This window comes from Denticeps clupeoides, chromosome 7 (assembly GCF_900700375.1).
Source record: "Denticeps clupeoides chromosome 7, fDenClu1.1, whole genome shotgun sequence".
In the NCBI taxonomy this organism is placed as follows: Eukaryota; Metazoa; Chordata; class Actinopteri; order Clupeiformes; family Denticipitidae; genus Denticeps; species Denticeps clupeoides.
The window spans coordinates 8305710-8323367 of record NC_041713.1 but is presented as its reverse complement, the minus strand read 5'-3'; the positions used below and the strand labels follow the sequence as shown (position 1 = coordinate 8323367).

Below are 17658 nucleotides of genomic sequence, written 5' to 3'. Positions count from 1 at the left end.
GCAGATTTATTATTAAAGAAAAACTGAAATATCGCATGGTCCTAAGTATTCAGACCCTTTGCTCAGTATTTTGATCTAATACTGCCATGAGTCTGTATTAGATCAACTTGTTGCATCTTTCCCATGCAACAAGTTTTTCACATCTGGATTTGGGGATCCTCTGCCATTCCTCCTTACAGAGACTCACCAGTTGTGGCAGGTTGGATGGTAAAAGTTGGTGGACGGCAATTTTTAGGTCTCTCCAGAGATGCTCAATTGGGTTAAAGTCAGGGCTCTGGCAGGGCCATTCAAGAACAGTCACAGAGTTGTTGTGAAGCCATCATTATTATAGCTGTGTTCTTAGGGTGTTCTTGTTGGCCCAGTCTGCCTTTGGACCAGTCTGAAGCCCTGAGCACTCTGGAGAAGGTTTTTGTCCAGGATATCCCTTTACTTGGCTGCATTGATCTTTCCTTTGTAAAAAAGACCATGTGGTGTGGGCGAAGAGAATAGAGTGTGTAGAAAAACTCTTTCTCCCTCCACACAAAGCACTGTATTCAACCACTCCAATTTGATGTTACCTGGCAGAAAGAGGCATGGCACAATAGAGGTTAAAAATGAACAGTTTCTAATTTATTAACACCGGTAAATAGTTATTGTAGTTACATGTGAATATTGAATGTAAAAAGGTACCAAGGTTACAGAGAAAATAAAAATGAGAAGAAAGAGTAAAGAGGGAGAAGAGAAAAAGAGGGGGAGAGAAAGACTCTGGAGACTTCCGGCTTCCGATGGAAAACCCCCTGAGCAAGAAAGCTCAGAGACCTTTTCCACATGTGAGCAGACCTTTATACCTACAGGAAATTGTCACTGGCCTACAGGAAGTTGTCACTGACCAATCAGAACCTGTTGTTTCTGATGTCACGCCCCCGGTGCCTCCCATTTGGGGAAGACAAAGAGGGTGGGCGGTCCTGACTGCTGACACTTCACACGTTGCCGTCAGACAAAAGGCATGTAAAACAGAGGTGCCGAATCTTCACGCACAGTCATCGACACAGGAATGTCACACCTCCCCCTGCAGACAGCTGTTATGCAACACAAAAGCAGGCTCCCGTGATGTCCATCCTTACACCTTTGATTACAATTTGTCGTCTTGTCCCTGCAGCTACAAAACACACACTCAGCATGATGCTGACACCACCATGCTCCACTGATGGGACTGTATTTGACAGGTGATGAGAAGTGTGTGTCTTGCACTAAGGAGAGGCTTCCGTCAGGCCACTCTGCCATAAAGCTCTAACTGGTTCTGCAGTGATGGTTGACTTTCTACAACTTTCTCCCAGCTCTCGACTGCATCTCTGGAGCTCAGCCACAGTGATCATTGGGTTCTTCTTTTTTATGTCTCTTACCAATGCTCTTCTCCCCAGATAAATCAATTTGGCCAGATAACCAGCTCTAGAAAGGGTTCTGGTTGTCCCAGATGTCTTCCATTTAAGGATTTCTGAAGCCACTGTGCTCTTAGGAACCTTAAGCAGAAGTTTTTTGTAGCCGTGGCAAGATCTGTGCCTTGCCACAATTCTATCTCTGAGCTCTTCAGGCAGTTCCTTTGACCTCATGATTCTCGTTTGCTCTGACCTGCATTGTGAGCTGTAAGGTCTTATATATACAGGGGTGTGGCTTTCCTGATCAAGTCCAATCAGTATAATCAAACACGTCTGGACTCAAATGAAGGTGTAGAACCATCTCAGAATGATCAGAAGAAATGGACAGCAGAGTTAAATATATGAGTGTCACAGCAAAGGGTCTGAATACTTATTACCATGTGATATTTCAGTTTTGTTAATAAATCTGCAAAATTGTCAACAATTCTGTGTTTTTCTGTCAGTATGGGGTGCTGTGTGTACATTAATGAGGAAAAAAAATACTTAAATGATTTTAGCAAATGGCTGCAATATAACAAAGAGTGAAAAGTTTAAGGTTTTTTTCGTACCCACTGTAAGTTTCACATACCCACTGTGAGTAATCCACTTAAACGATCATTTGCTTTGGTGTAAGTAACTGTAAAAGAAAGACAATGAACAACTGTATTAACAGTATGACAAATACTTCACAAATGCCTTTTGTTAAGGCACTTTCAAAAGTGCTACCCATACTGTCATGCACTGGGGTGAAGCTGATGATTAAAGGCATGTTAACACTACAAAAATAGGAAAAGGAGTAAAAAGGGAACCTAAAGTCATCGCTAATCAAATAAGAGGTAGAACAAGTGTAAAGCCATTAAACTACATTAATGTAGAAACACCATGCTCCCTTTAATCTGTGGTTACATTACATAGATTTACATTTTGGCATCCAGGCCATCCACATCAGGGTCCAGTGGCAGCTATATGCCCACATATCCTTAAAGTTGAACTAATGAGCACACTGGGATTAATTAAGGTGAGGAGTCTGAATTCATACAGCACAACCCCCTCTACACCATGTGAACTGAACTGGAAACCATGGCCTACAATGTGGGGTGGATCTGAACAGCAGCTAAAAGAGGTTGACCTAAGTTCTGGCTGAAATGAGATGACCGCAGGGTGGGCCTATGTGCCCTTTGGTGGGGTCCATTTTAAAGCAGTCGGGTCGATGGACTTGCTGCTGCCTCGCTTCACTTCCTTGGTCTTCCAGTCATCAATCAGGTCCTGCAGCCAACAATAGTTCATCAACTGCTGAATGAAAGAATCACACAGACATGAGACATTCCTTTTGTGCCATACCTGTCTCTTTAAGACTAAGTGCTTGCCCTTCCAGTACTTGAGCATCTGAAGGGACTGCAGGGTGCTGACGATGTCCACGGGGTTCACTGCAGTCTCTTGGCTTATTTCTAGAGATGAAACACATATAATAAAGCCTCAAACGAACTAACAGTTTCACAGTTTCTAATATCTCGTTATTTGCATATTACAATTATAAAGGACCATTTCCCCAGTCAGTAAAAGTCTGCAATAATACTGACCTTTAATGGAAATCTCTTTGCCCTGGAAGTTGTTGAGGTAGCGCAAGAGCACCTCCTTCCAGTAGCTGCGGTAACTGATCAGGCCCAGGTCAGACAAGGGTCGCTCGGGAGAGCCCACCTTCTCCTCCACTTTAGAAAGCAGATAGCCTAACAACAATCAGGACAACAATGATGCCAGGAAGCTATTTAAGTCCAAATGATAAGAGTATTAGCCAGGCCAGAGTCATATATTGGCACAGTTTGGTTACTGTAATATTGATTTGATACTAATTTCAATTGATCTCAATAATCTCAATGATAAAATATTTAGGCAGTTTCCTGAACCAGACAAAGGAGCACAAGCATAATTTATCATTACCGTTAAAATAATTAAAAGGCAGTACAGCATCTGTAGCAAATATCACCTAGAATTGCAGCCTAATGGTTTTCATCAGGAACTGTGATAATTACAGAAAACACTGTAATATAAGAAATTATTTAGCCAAGACCACAGGGAGTCTAGAAACAAAGAGGACAAGTCACAAACACACTGCCGTCGAAACTCACTGAAGTCAATTAGCATTTTGCCGTAGCCCTGCCTCATGTACTGTGGCATGGTGAGGATGCAGGAGACGTTGTAGTTCAGGAAGGAGTTCTTCTCCTGTACAAAGAAAGGTGCATGCGTCAGTCTACATGTCAATGCATTAGCAATACAAAAAAAATGTGGGGCTTGTGAACCTAATGTACCTTGGAGAAGTATCCTACAAGGTGGCAGCCAGTGTTGTCTGCCTCAGTCATGACGTAAAAAAGGAAAGGCTCCACGTCATAGTAAAGTGTTTTATGGTCCAGGAAGAGCTTAGCCAGAAGGCACAGGTTTTGGCAATAAATCTGTGAAAAAGTATTACCGCCATATAAACACCAACCCTTCCATAGGTGCAGCAAACAAGAAATAAAGAAAAATATGAAAGATTCATATTCGAACAGCAAAGCCCTACTTTATTCTTTTTGCCGTCCACTTCAAAGACAGAAATAGCACCCTTCCTGTAGATTTCATCCCCTGGTGGATGCTTCCATACACACTTTGCCTACAGGGAAAGATAAAATAAATATGAAAACTCGCTCAAAGCACACTCATAGACTAAATATTATTCAATTAAATGTAACCTTTCAATGATGAAGTACTAGGGATCAGCACAAATTAACTACATTTTAGTAATGTGATAACTACATAGAAGCTTGACCTGATGACCTAGGAGTATGAAGCATTATGGAACGTGTGTATGGAGTGTATTTGGTGAGGGAAAAATATCCAAAATTCCAATAACATCTATCAAATTCAAATTTTTATTTAAATTCAAAATCAATTTTTATTTGTTACGTACACAGTCATACATGGTATGAAATGCAGTGAAATGCTTGTATGAGGTCGGAGCAGTCGCGACGGCAGCCCACCTCACCGGCGCCATCTGGAACATCAGTCATATCAGCCATAGCATTATGACCTGCCTAATATTGGCTGAGTCATTCTGACCTGTTGAGGCATGGACACCACTAGACCTCTGAAGGTATTCTGGGGTATCTGCGGTCAGTAGCAGATCTGATTCTGAGAACCGTTAACATCCCACAAATGCTATGACCTAGCCTTCTAGCCAACACAGTCTGGTCCAACACATCATCTTTAAGGGCAAAATGTACTCTTGCTTCCCTATTATATCCCACCCACTGTCAGGGCCAAAGAACATTGCGGATGCTTTGCCAGAATAATTCCTGTACATTTTGCTAAACAAACTGAAAATTTTTAAGCTTTTAAAGTCTTATTTGACCTGGCATGTTCGGACACCCACTCCATGCTGTTGAAACAGTAATAAAATGTAGTTACTGAGTTATAAGAGTGAACTTATCCATGGTGACAAGTCTGGTCCCAAAACCACAATCAAAAGCTGTGCATGTGAGAGGTGTTTGGAATAAAAGGTACCATGTGTCGGCGAAGAATGGTCTGACTCTTCATATACTTGAGGCAGAATTCACACATGTAGAGCCGGCCCAGGCGAGCATACTCCTCAGGGTAGGGAGAGTGGTACCAGGTGTCCAGCTCGTAGCGGCCAAACACAATGGTCTTGATCATGTTGCTGCCTTCTGTGACCTGGCCCTGCAGTCGCAGCTTCTCCTAAACATCGCCATGGAGCGGGACAGAAAGGCAAGACAGAGAGAGGTTCAACCGATGCCATGCAGACACGCTGCCGCGGAGGCAGGAGAGGCATGGTCTCCGCTGATGTGTGGGTGTATCTGCCTACAGGAAAGAGCTCCAACTACAAGTGAGCCAAGAGGAAACACTAACGTCTCAGCTACAGGAGTGTGATTCAGGATTCAAGGCCTGGCAATCTCTATAGTGTTAGGAACTAACCAGTAATATTTGGGCAAGAAATGCTGTTGGGACAATAAAAATGCTGTTCAAAGGTCTTAGGAACAAGTTTTTAAAGCTACAAGCAAATGCTGATCAAATATCCAAGTTTTATTAATAAAACTAATATTTTGTAAATATTGTTGGATTTTGGAGGCCATTTAGAAAAAATGAAAAGTGAAGTGATTGTCATTGTGAAACACAGCACAGCACCCGGTGACACAATGAAATGTGTCCTCTGCTTTTAACCATCACCCTTGGTGAGCAGTAGGCGGCAACGACAGGCACCCGGGCAGCAGTGTGTGGGGATGAAACTTTGCTCAGCAGCATCTCATTAAGGATTCGAACAGGCAACCTTCCAATTACGGGTTGTTTCCTGCTATGTCAACCACTGGAATATTCAAGGAATACAGATCTCTGGATTTCAACAGTTTGTGAAAAGCAGAAAAATCACTGAATCTCACACAGAATGTCATTGTTTGCTCAGATGGTTAAAAGAGTCATTGTTTCTTATTGTGTGTGTGACCGTGTGTGAGCGTTGTGTATGCATTGCCCAAATCAGATGCGGGAAAGAAGGAAATGGACCTGTTGGCTGCCAGGTTTATTCAATATGGACCACCAGCACCATCTGGCACATCATGCCACAGTAAAGGGGCAAGACAGCAGGTCGAGGGTTTGTGCCGATCCAGTCAGTCACGACAGATTCAAAGATAAGGATGGGGGGAGGGGCGCAGTACACGGGAGAACATGATGAGTTTTCTCTCTTACAAGATCGTCCGAAGCACGTGCCTGGGCTTTTCGAAAGAGCTCCAGGTCATAATCACTTGTGATGTTTTCCAGCAGCGGCTCCCGATTGGCTCCATGTGTCTGCCGATGCTCCTGTTGGGGGAAGGTGGTTAAAAGAAAGTAAGGAGAAGAACGGTCACTGGGAAAAGGTAATCAGCTGATCATTCAACGTCCAACCTCTACTGTCTGATTGCTGACAGAGAAACCTGAGCCCATCGGCCCGAGGAGAAGCTGATTAAAGCACCTCTCACAATCCAGACATTAAGAAATCAAGATTGTACAAGTTTACGGAGAAGAATCCAGAGAAACCCTTCAGCAGAGCTCAGAAACATGAGATCCTTGAGTAAGAACAAAAATGGTTTAACTTAACTGAACTGACCATGTGTTTCTCCTTCTGCTCCTTAACCAAAGCAGAGTTCCTCTTCTTTCTCAGTTCGGTCACCTTCTCCTTGTAGCGCATTTGTCGCTCAGTGGGTGCCTAGGAAACATAAGACATTTCAACAATGCTGGGGATAAAAGGGTGGCTGAATGATACAGGGGAAAACAATCAATGTGATCAGCGAAATAAAGAGGTTTGAAAGGAGGCTAGAGAGCATAGGAACACGGCGGTTCACAATTTTTTACTGTGTTAAAATCTAATAAATAGTCAAAAAGAATGCTAAATTCCTTTACTGTATCGAGACTAGTGTTGTTTTCGGCAATAAGATTTATGAAATAACTTTTTTTGACGTGATGAATACGAGACAAGATGTAAATGCTGATTATGATATAATAACTATAACAAAATCTATCATGTAGCATTGTTGATGAATAAAAACAAGATTAAATATGGTTTACAAGATAAAAATAAGACTAAAATGAGAAGAGATGTTATTTCTTCTCATTTAATCTGGTTGTTATTTTCATGCAGTATATCTGCCACCTAGTCGCACAGATGATGCAATTTCTTTACAATGAAGTGGGAAAAAATTTGTTCGGAAAAACATGGAACAAATCAGAGACAAAAAATATTTTTTTGTTCTACTAGGTAGTTGTAATATACAGACTGGGTTAAATAAAAACAAAAAGACTAAAATACAATTTTCATTGACTAAAATGTCATCAGTTTTTGTTGAGTAAATCAAGAAAAAATTTGTCCTGGATAATTCTGACTAAAATATGACTAAAATGCTCTGAAATTTGACTAGACTAAAATTAGTATGGACGTGACTAAGACTAAATAAAGACTAAAATGATAGCTTGATGCAATGACTTGATTAAAAGTAAAATTAAGCCCAAAACAACTAAAACTCCATTTCACTGCAAAAGCATTCAATAGAATAATACAACCACAACTCATTTATTTTACACGCTCACATGAGAAACTGTAGCAGAACATGATGCTAAGTGGCAGATCACACATCAAATGCACACGTTCGTAGTGCTGAGGTTATAAATACATCTGGTATTTCTTTGCAAAGACCATAATCATTACTGTCCACCATGGAGAGAGGCACCCTGCTGCCACACAGCAGGGGATTCAAATTTCACAGACAGTAATGGGTACCTGGTGTCGAGTGGAATGCCTGTTCTCGTCCTGGCGGTGGGACAGGGTCCTCTCCTCCACCTGTTTGTCACGAGAGGAGGCCCTTACCTGAGAAGGAAAGACTGCATAGTCATTCTCCCCCGATTGTGTGTTTCGTGTTCAATTGGCAGATCCAGTGGGCAGTTTTTTTCCACTGAGTCCACTGGAATATTACAATGGGGAAATTCACCAGCAGCTTATTATGAACAAGAGGCCATTTTGTCTAATGTAAATTAGTTCAAATTCAGTCCTTCTGATGTGACACTTATGGGGTGCAAGTGACAATTAAGATCTTTGGCCCAGTCAGGCAAGATGATGTTTTAGTGCAACGCTGTTCTGTCATTAAAAACAGAAAAAGCAAAAATAAATAATACTCACCTTACACTCGTCTGCTGACAGATTATGGTAGAGTGGACATCCTGAAATTGAGAAGTGTCTTTCATGTTTCCCAGTCAAATGTCCTGATAAAAAGCAGAGGACGCATTGTCAACATTAAAGTAGAGCAGATTTAACAAAATAGGAGTTTTTTTTGGGGACAATTACCCAGAGAATTGCAGCCTGGTGTGGGGCACTTCATGTTGAAGTTGTAGCTCTCGTGGAAGCGGCGGCGCTTGGGTCGATGGGAGAGGTCACTTCCAGAGTCTTTGAGTGACAGCTCTTTGGCAAGGCTCTCATCGTGAGAGGCGTTGGGGCTGGAAACGTCGATGTCAGACTCTGAGGAAGGGGCGTTGCCTGTGGGGGTCCGAGGTGGAGTCTCATCCTGGTCCATGTTTTGCTTCATGTCTAATGAAGCAGCCAATCAGAAGCAGTAAATTTGGAAGTCTAATTATAAACTGTTGATCTAAATGGCTAAAAGCTGTAAGCCTGTCAAATGTTTTATACCTTAACAAGGAACAGTATTTCTTGAACATATTTTTATGCCATGGCACCTAAATGGCACCTAAATTTAAATTAATTTTAAAAGAAAAATCTAGAACATTTAACAAAGTTTGCAGTAAATAAGTTACACAGCACTGGTTCTTAACATGTTTTAAATTATTTTATATTGACAAGAAGAGGGGAAATTAAATTAAACCATAATTCAAATGTCCACAAATTACTTCCTGTGTTTTTTGCAATGTTAATTATCAGAAAGTGATCAAGTGAACTGAAGCAAAAAGCAGATTTATAGGAACATTGCAGTCCTCAATAAAGACCATGCTGTTTGATTAAAACAAACAATAAAAAAGATATATTGTGTGAGGAGGCAGCAGGATGTCCAGCAAAATGTAAGCAAATACATTTTGTTATCTTAGGCACATACATCTATACTCTCTTAAATGTTTTAATGACATGGAGAAGTAAACAAAAAGATGAATTAAGAAATTGTGACAAGCATGACAGTGCTGTAAATGACACTCACCACTTATTTATTGCCTATTGCTTTTTTACTTATTTAACCTTATATATCCCCTACATATAGACTGAGTGTCTGCATTCTTTATTACATATATGAACTCCCAGAACAAAAGACTGAGAAAAATATAGTGTGACTAAAAGTATGGGATTATGTCAACATAAACCATGATCTTATTGTCTTGTTTGTGATTTTTTTGGCCAGGCTGCAGACATGAACATTGGAGAACCCACCAATTCAAGGCAGACAAGAAAAAGTGGCCATGCTGCTGCTTCCTCCTCCTCCTATTGATCTTCCTCCTCCTCCTCCAACTCCTCCTCCTCCTCCTTCTGCTGCTGCTGCTGCTGAAGCTGATGCTGCTGCTAGTGCTTCCCTACCATGCTCTGTGAGTTCAGCAGGATGCTCCGTGTCTGACCCAGACAAACGACTCTGGCGCAGGGGATATTTCTTGGGAGTGTTGGGATGGCCCTGTTGCTGGCTACGGGTCACCCTCCGGGCAGAAAATGTTACTGCCTCTTCTGCACTCAGAACAGGGCTGGAATCTTAAAAAAAGAACGTTTTTACACGAGTAGCAAGTCTGGGAGTCACAAATCAGTAACAAGAGCAACTGATCATCTGCGTATATGGCTTTTCATCAAATACCATGTATCAGAAAAGAAGTATACATGCATTGAAAATAAAGATAGAAAACATTTAAGTGCTTGAAAGTACACCATATGACATGATGTATATATATATATATATATATATATACACACACACACACACACACACATATATATATATATTAACCTTGAGAACTTTGACTAAGGCGCACTGATGATCGAGTCAGCCGGGTGTTCCGCCGGGTGTTGGCGTCGCTCTCAGAGCTGTCTGTGTGCTCAAGGTCGGCAGAAAAGTCGGAATCTTCAGTGCCATCTGAACTGCTCCCTGCGTTTCTCTGAAGAGCCAAAAGCAGATACTGGTTTGTTTAAGCTATAAAAAAAACTTGAGGTTTACAAAACGAAGGTTATTTCGCCGCTGCGGCGTCTGGCTGCTAGACACGCCCACAAATATGTCTGTGAAGATTCTCAGTCACCCAGGTGAACTTGTCTGAAAGTTGAGTCATGGCACCTGGACTTTCTTTCGTTGTGGTAGAGACGTTTCCTTCTGCCTCCACAATCTGACAGAACTTGACAGAACTTTGTAAATCTGACACGCGCACCAATATTTACACTGGCGGGGACCACGCCCACAACACGTGACGACAACAGAGCACGCAGCCGTCCATGCAAGTGGAATCGGTAACGTGCTCCAGAACTCTCGTTCACGGCGTCACGTTTATGAGTCGCAAGTACATGATGAGAGCCCAGAGGGCCTCAATCTTACAATGCAAATACAGCGCAATGCACCCAATGTTATTAATATTTCTACTTTTTGCCGTGGCAACTCGATATATAGGCTCAAGACAACGCACTGATGTGTATGGTTTATATCTACATGTGTTGGTTTTTTTCATCTGGCTATGTTATCTAACCCATCGGTGTGCCCGGGTACCCATCGAGCGACGTGTACATTCATTTAACATTCACCGCTAACCAGCTAATGGAGTAACCATGCCACCATTAGCTGCGATACTAGTCAAGTGTGTTGCAGTTACCGAACACCCTCCGTTATAAGCGCCCCCTCTCACCTTTCTCCGCGGCATGACCCTGGGCACGCTGACGGTGTTGCGTGGACCTCGGCTGCTGCCTTTATCTGTAAAGCGCCGTGTGGGACGACAGATGTTTCCATCCAGACTCGGACAGTGCGCAGCGGGCCGTGGTGAGGTGGTGTGTTCGGCCCCCCCCTCTCCGGCTTTGCTCACTTCCGGTGGAAGGGATCGTTCGTGGGCTTGTGGTGAAATGCAGACGCGCTTACTGATTTGAGGTTTAAGGCCGATTTTCTGTGACATCTGTGGAACCCTGTCGTCTGCTATTAATGATCTGGTGTGGTGTTATTATTGTACGTCTCTTCGTCGGCCGATGTGAACTGGCCCCTTCTGTGACGTCACTGGGGAGACGAGGACTTTTTTTTTTTTAACCGCGCGTAGCATTTCTGATCAGTAATTTTGATTGATCAGACAGATCAATGTTGATATCTGTGGGTACATTTGCAGACATACACTGGGGGAAATATGCAGTTATATTTTATCGAGTTATATATATAAGGCAAAAGCAGCAATTGTTTCACCAAAGGACTATGCAGCAATGCAATTTAATGGTTAGGCGCGACTCGGAAACAAAAAAAGTTTTTGTTCACACTTAATGCCATAACAGGACAGTCAGTGGCCTCACAATCTGCTGTATCGTACTCTAAACGACAGATCACACCAGTGACCACTGAAATCCTCGACGACCTCTTAATCTGACGTTACATGGAAAGTGCAAGATGCACAAAAACATGTCATTAAAGAAACGACCGGTACTGCCATTACTCCAGGCTCTGCTGTCTTGTTTTAGGCATTATTCAATCTGAACCTCCCTTCACACTGGTTTTAACCACGGCATTTTGATCATTCTCCACTGGGTGGCAGCCTTGCTCCGTTCATTAATTCCTATGATCTTTATACATTATCTTTCTTTTTTGTACTTGAATGTGTTATCAGATTAAAATACACTGAAATGCAGTTTTGCGAGGCCCTCTGAATCTAATAAATCGGCATCATTTGCATAGAGTGAGGTTGCCAGGGAACGCTTTCGAATTGAAAACTGAATGGAATAATTGAATGGAAATGCAGTAATATTGCCAATGGCTCTAAATAAATACAAATGTCTAACTTTTATTTCGACACCCTGATCCACCACGCAGGACACCATGTTCCCAGCTACTGGGGTATGTCACACAGCTGTAGTGTACTCTGTCAACACTTCTGTCTTCAGGTCAGCGGAGCCCACAGGGCCCATGAAGTGGTGGTGATGTGGAATGCTAAGATACCATAGTTACATCATGAAAATCACTGACAACGAGCATCAACTGAGGTGATGGTCTCCATCTGTCAACTTCATTCCGGTCAAACAGACACACCTCACTTTCGGGGGTGCTTGCTTAGTGTGCGGACCACACTAAATGCTCGGTCTACACAGTAAGGCACAACACCAATGGTGGCTAAGGGCATGGTGGCACTCTTGCAAAATGACAGCAGGTAGAACAGTAACTGTGTGTGCACTTGTGGCCTGAATGAGTCCAGGACGTGAAGGAGTGGAAGACTGGCTCCTGCGCAGGCCAGCCTGAAGGGGGCGACACCTCTAACCACATATCCGCACTCTGTAGCAGCCTGGTCCACCAGGGGCAGGTTCAGGGCCAGGCCAAGACCAAACAGGGTCCCAGTGTTGCGCAGGAGGCTGGCAAACGGAGTGGTTTCCAGTCGTACCCACTCAGGTCGTGCACACCACTTTCGAGCCTTCGCCAGGCTCCAGAGCGGGTCGACGGCAGCAGCATCCAGCAGCACATAGAGACCCAAGGCAACAATTATCAGCAAAAGGGTGGTTTGGACATAACTTCGGAACCTGGCACCATGGATCCAAATGACTCTGTCAAAGGCCTTGGCAACTGCAACCCCTATGACAGAGAAAAACACACGGTAGCCTGTGACATCAGAAAAGTTCAATGCATTAACCTAACACTAACCTCTGGATTTGTGAAAATACAAAATTAATTTACCTGCCAGAACTCCAGCAATAACCTGATGGGGGAAATGGGCTGCAATGAAGACTCGAGAGAGACAGACAGAGATTTGTATGCACCAGAAAAGGGCCCAGAGCACAGCTTTTATGCACCTAGATGTAAAATATATTAGTTTAATTAATTTATTGAGGTGTAATGACAGTTTAACTAAACCATGCACATTTTACTTAATGACTTACCAGCTCTGCCTTCCATTCCCGTTGCACTTGAGAATAATGGAAGCAAGTGACGAAATCATGGCATGGTAGACCCCAGCAGCTCCCATGGCATGCCCTGATGGACTTCCTGCTGGAAAAAGAAGCTATCAACACACTATATCTACTTTAATCAGCCTGACAGCTCTCTAAGCCCAATTGAGTATTTTACCTCAAATAATACAGCCTATGCAGGATGATTTGCACAATTTGGGACAGTTTACCTGGGCCAGTCTCACAGGTCATGGGGAACTGCTTGATTTGTGGGACAGTTGAGTTGCCATAAAAAAAGGTTTCTTGGACCCACCAATAGGGACGTTCACCAAACAGAACCCTGCAAAATTGACATTAGGACATAAGAACAATGATCTCCTGTATTAATTAGTTCACAAGATTTGAAAAGTTTTGGCAAACAAACTATGTCTGAAACTTAAATAGTTATTTTATGTGTGCACTCAAAATATATTAATAAAATATAAATCAATGAACATCATAAACAATAATTCCACTCGTATCATTCAAAGAATAGGCCATGTAAAGTTCTCTTTTTGTTCAAATAAATATAATGACCATGACCTTGAGATTACATAAACCTGTTTTCCTACTCCAAAAGAGAATAAAAACATTGACACCCTGTCATCATCTAACCAACACCATAGCATTTTTTCATTTGAATGTTGCAGCAACTTACCATTTACAAACCAGGTTAAGCCAGTCTCCCACCACTGCCACCCACACCAGCTTGACACCAGTGGCTGCCTGAAAGTGGAACCACACAGGGAAGAAGACGAGGAAAGTGGTACGCAGGTCGGCCACGGCAGAGATGAAAAGAAACCAGTCCTGCATATTTGGGTAGTGGACCTGCAGGTACTGAGTGCTGCTCACGCCGTATCTGTGGATAGTGTCCATGGTTTGTCTGCAGGATTGCTAGTGTTGCCTACGCGAAGCAAAGACCGGCGCTCTATTAGTTCTGCTGCGGCTCTCCTGCTTGTTTGAGTCGAGTGTCGCTTTTAAGCATCTCCCTTCATCCACCTGGTCACGCAAAGGCACCTGATCTTTGGACTTGATGGAAAACAAAGTGCAGTGGAAAAGTGCACAAGCATTACAGTAAGTCCTTAGCAGTGGGGTGCTGGGCGTGAGTGTTTGTGTCATGTTCATGGGTATGGAGTGAGGTGTGATATCAGGGACGAGGAGGGACTCTGCGTGCCACACTCCACCCTTATCACCTTCCGGGCTAAGCCTGAGTAAACTGAGCAAACATCGATGCTATTATGTGTGTAACCTCAGCCGAAAACCGTAGACTACTGGTTGTCCTTAGTTAAATTGCACTACATTATTGAAAACAAAAACTCTGGCACTTTAAATTATGAGTATAGTCATTTTATTGCACTTTTATATCATTTATGTTATCATCATATAGTGCTACTGTAAAATTTAAACTACTGTGAACAGCTCACACTACTGATCTAAAAACATTCAATGTGAAGTTGAATTTTTCCAGAATCTCATTAAAACTATTGTGTTCAACAAGCAAATCTGTTCCCAGTACCTATATGCAGCTCAGTCTTGTCAGAACATTCCCAGAATGAGATCATGTTCATAGACTGAGCTTTCTAAAACAATCTTTCATTGCATTTTCCTGAAAAAGTTGGGTTGAGAAATTCAGAGATTTCAAATTATCCGTCTTCTAATTAGACCTTAATTAACCTCATGATAAATATCAGTGTGGATTGGAATCAGAATGGAAGTTATGCTCCACAATGAGAGCATCACTGATGGAGAAAATGTAATGAAAAAGAATACTAAACAACACTAATACTAAACAAAAGCAAATACAGATAATATTTTATTAACATCCATGATGGGTTCCCATGTTGGTTCTGATGACTGGCTCTGACGACCCAAATGTGGATTAGTTGGAAATAGTTGAATGATTGGGTGACAAATGAGACACAACGTTACCCAGTCGTGATAAATTACAGATCCTAACTTGCCTATTGTCACACCAGCTATTACATGGAGCTACGCGTAGATGCTTCACCAGGATTCCCGGTTCCCATCAAGCATGTGCTGAGGACCTGCCTTTCACGTGATCGTATTTGCAGAGCAAGGCCCAGGTAATGGACATGTGATCTTTCCAAAAGACATTAACGGTTAACCCACTTCTCCCACAGCCCAATTTAGCAACTTTCCCCTGGTGTTTCTGAAAAATCAAGAAAAAAAGAACTATACCACGGCCTGACTTGCTGTCACAGAGCACAGCGTGTGAAGCATGTACACAAGAGTCAGCATCAAGGTGGTTGGATAGGGGCGGAGAAGGGAAAGATTCTCATAGCAACCGTTACCAGAGCAGCGCAGAAGGGGTCTTATCATGGAAAACTTCACTGACAGAAGTGGACTGCTCCTTTTTTATGTCATAGCCAGCTGCTACAAATAAGCATGGCATGCTTTGGCCCATCCTTTCTGGCTGTGTCCCACATGTACTGCCCACTTAGGCCCAGATCCTCAATAAGCTGGTGTGACACTGCTGAATGGATGTTCCCAAAGAAAAGGGGTGTATTTGTTTTTCGACTGGGAAGAGAAAGCTGGAGTGGGGTGGTCTTTGTCTAGCACTTGCTTAGTCATGCCTTGCTGTTACAATTAGGATAATGTCCTGAAGCCATGAGACACGGGAAGGGGCAATGCTTGGAAGCTATGAATGCTCTGAAAGCTTCTTTTGTTCTCTCCAAAGCAAATCTAATTATTCAAATTTAGACACTGTTCAGAAAAATGTGCAGTCTATTGTTAAATGCTGTTTGTGTCACATTACATCATATGCACTATAATCATTCACTGTAATCTGTTCAGTACCACAATGCATTGTGGGATATGGTATGTTCAAAGTAAGGGCATAGAATTAGTCAAACTTTATAAAGAACGAACACAGCAGGAAATAATTTTGGGTGATAAAATAACAGCTGACATTTACTTTATAAAATAACACTGTGCTATGAAAAGTAATACTGTTGTACTAAGATTTTTCTTTGAATGCAATCCGTCTTTTACCATGTTTTTTTTAGCTGGTGTCACACATTCCTTCTCATGAGCAAATTGAAAAGCCACCTTTCCCACAACACTGAACAGACCACAGAGACACACGCAGCACTTGTCCAAACATTGAGAGACTACTAATGGTTACCACTGAGTAAATTTTTGAAATGTATAATTCATATCTAATACTGCTGTAATTGCATAATTGATTTGTATCTTTCTCTGACATGAGAAAGTCTGTAATTGCCTTGTGTCAGGACTGATGGCACCTGTGCCCAATCAGGACAGCGTTTTATAAGGTGCTGTGTTCTGGTCAACATTTTGGTGCAACTGTCATTTTTGAGTTCTCGCAATCGCCACATGCCTGCGGGCTAGTTTATGTTGATCCCCTTTATTTCTCATTTTCCTCCATCGAGCCTGGTTTTGTTTCTGTTTTAATAAAATCCCATTTCCAGAATGTCCCGACTCTGTGCTTCCTTCCCCCTGTCAGCTCGCCGACGTGACACATTGTTAAACAAGACCCTAACCCTAACAACATACAGCAAGATATTTAGAGACTATCACTCCACACAGATGAATTCAGGCTGATTTATAAAACAGAGACATCCTCTAGTGGTTCAAATCGGAAGTTACCATGAGAAAATGGAATGCTATTTATTTTTGAAGTCATGGATTTTTTGCTTAGTTACCCATTCCACGTGAACAAACATGACTTTAGTCAATTACACTCATTCCTTTAGCTATGATGCACAACCCCGAAAGTGACATGAATGATGGACAAGGCTTAACAAGATTCTCTCGTTGAGGAACGCTGCCTGCTGCACACTGTGCTGTCTAAAATGGTCTACAATTGCACTCTAGAGACGTGACATTGTTCCCAAAACAAGTCAGCGGAGAGACGAACGCTGGATAAATGGCAGCATGCAGTTATCGGGGGCGGCCGTATTTCATGTTGTGTGCCAGGATTCCTGAGGGAGAGCTGGGAAAGTGAAGGGATAGACATTAAACACACAGTTCAAGCAAAGGCCGATGCTGGAATTTTGACCGCCTGCCAAGACAGGATTCACTGGGAATTACTAGGAAACTGGTTTCTTTGAAAGCTGCAAAGGTTGTGCGTTTTTTGTGGGAGTTAACGGTACTCCTTCTTCAGCGCAACACGCCACACAGGCCTGGAATATGAGAACATGAACACGCGTGCACAGCTTTAGGTCTATGGTTGGGATACGATACCAGGAAAACTGTGTTCTCCTGCAGAAAGAAGAATATTTGCATTTAGCTTCCCAAGGCATCATTGTAGCCAGTATGCTAAGTACAGCTAGCACGGTCATATATTGTGTCTAAAATGGTCTACATGTGTTCACGGTCATATATTGTGCATATGTATATGTATGCAGTTAATGCATTGTTAATGCTTTTTACACCAAATTAATTTGTTTGACGCAGGAAGAGGCATCAAGCTTGCTGTCCGCAAAGTCGCTGCTTTGTGTTCAGCATCATAGACGTTTCATAATTGCGTCAGTACCGTCCATAAAACTGTCATTGCTCTTTTGCTCTCTTCTCCAGCATTACAAAAACATTACAGAAACAGGGGTTTTGATGCCATACATAGTCAGGAACGTAAGGAGCACC

General features: G+C 42.4%; 2 protein-coding genes across 6 annotated transcripts; both read right to left on the bottom strand.

The window, feature by feature from the left end:
- Positions 1-1850: 1850 nt before the first annotated feature.
- kat7a (K(lysine) acetyltransferase 7a) lies at positions 1851-10927 on the bottom strand. 5 transcript variants are annotated; one of them, XM_028986557.1, is made up of 15 exons: positions 10773-10927; positions 9893-10040; positions 9478-9642; positions 8248-8487; positions 8083-8165; positions 7687-7773; positions 6511-6618; positions 6123-6233; positions 4929-5120; positions 3949-4038; positions 3701-3841; positions 3521-3614; positions 2975-3121; positions 2736-2842; positions 1851-2660 (listed from the first exon to the last, which is right to left on the bottom strand). In XM_028986557.1, exons 1-15 carry the CDS (start codon positions 10785-10787, stop codon positions 2562-2564), a joined length of 1827 nt encoding a protein of 608 aa, XP_028842390.1. In that variant the 5' UTR covers positions 10788-10927; the 3' UTR covers positions 1851-2561. The 5 variants fall into 5 exon arrangements, with proteins under 5 accessions (XP_028842390.1, XP_028842392.1, XP_028842391.1 ...); XM_028986559.1 differs by having other exon boundaries at positions 6144-6233; XM_028986558.1 differs by having other exon boundaries at positions 6520-6618.
- Positions 10928-12146: 1219 nt separating this feature from the next.
- g6pc1b (glucose-6-phosphatase catalytic subunit 1b) lies at positions 12147-13908 on the bottom strand. Its single transcript, XM_028985920.1, has 5 exons — positions 13691-13908; positions 13224-13333; positions 12994-13090; positions 12782-12897; positions 12147-12679 (listed from the first exon to the last, which is right to left on the bottom strand). Exons 1-5 carry the CDS (start codon positions 13906-13908, stop codon positions 12147-12149), a joined length of 1074 nt encoding a protein of 357 aa, XP_028841753.1.
- Positions 13909-17658: the final 3750 nt, after the last annotated feature.

Excerpts from the sequence above, each read along its gene's own strand:
- kat7a (XM_028986557.1), bottom strand. Across the intron at positions 8,488-9,477 it reads TGCTGAACTCACAGAGCATG|ACATGAAGCAAAACATGGAC; the intron begins GTAGGGAAGCAC and ends CTGCTTCATTAG. Across the intron at positions 5,121-6,122 it reads CACGTGCTTCGGACGATCTT|GAGAAGCTGCGACTGCAGGG; the intron begins GTAAGAGAGAAA and ends GGCGATGTTTAG.
- g6pc1b (XM_028985920.1), bottom strand. The coding sequence starts at position 13,908 with ATGGACACTATCCACAGATACGGCGTGAGCAGCACTCAGTACCTGCAG. Across the intron at positions 13,334-13,690 it reads CTTAACCTGGTTTGTAAATG|GGTTCTGTTTGGTGAACGTC; the intron begins GTAAGTTGCTGC and ends TCAATTTTGCAG. Across the intron at positions 12,898-12,993 it reads AAGTGCAACGGGAATGGAAG|GTGCATAAAAGCTGTGCTCT; the intron begins GCAGAGCTGGTA and ends TTTTACATCTAG.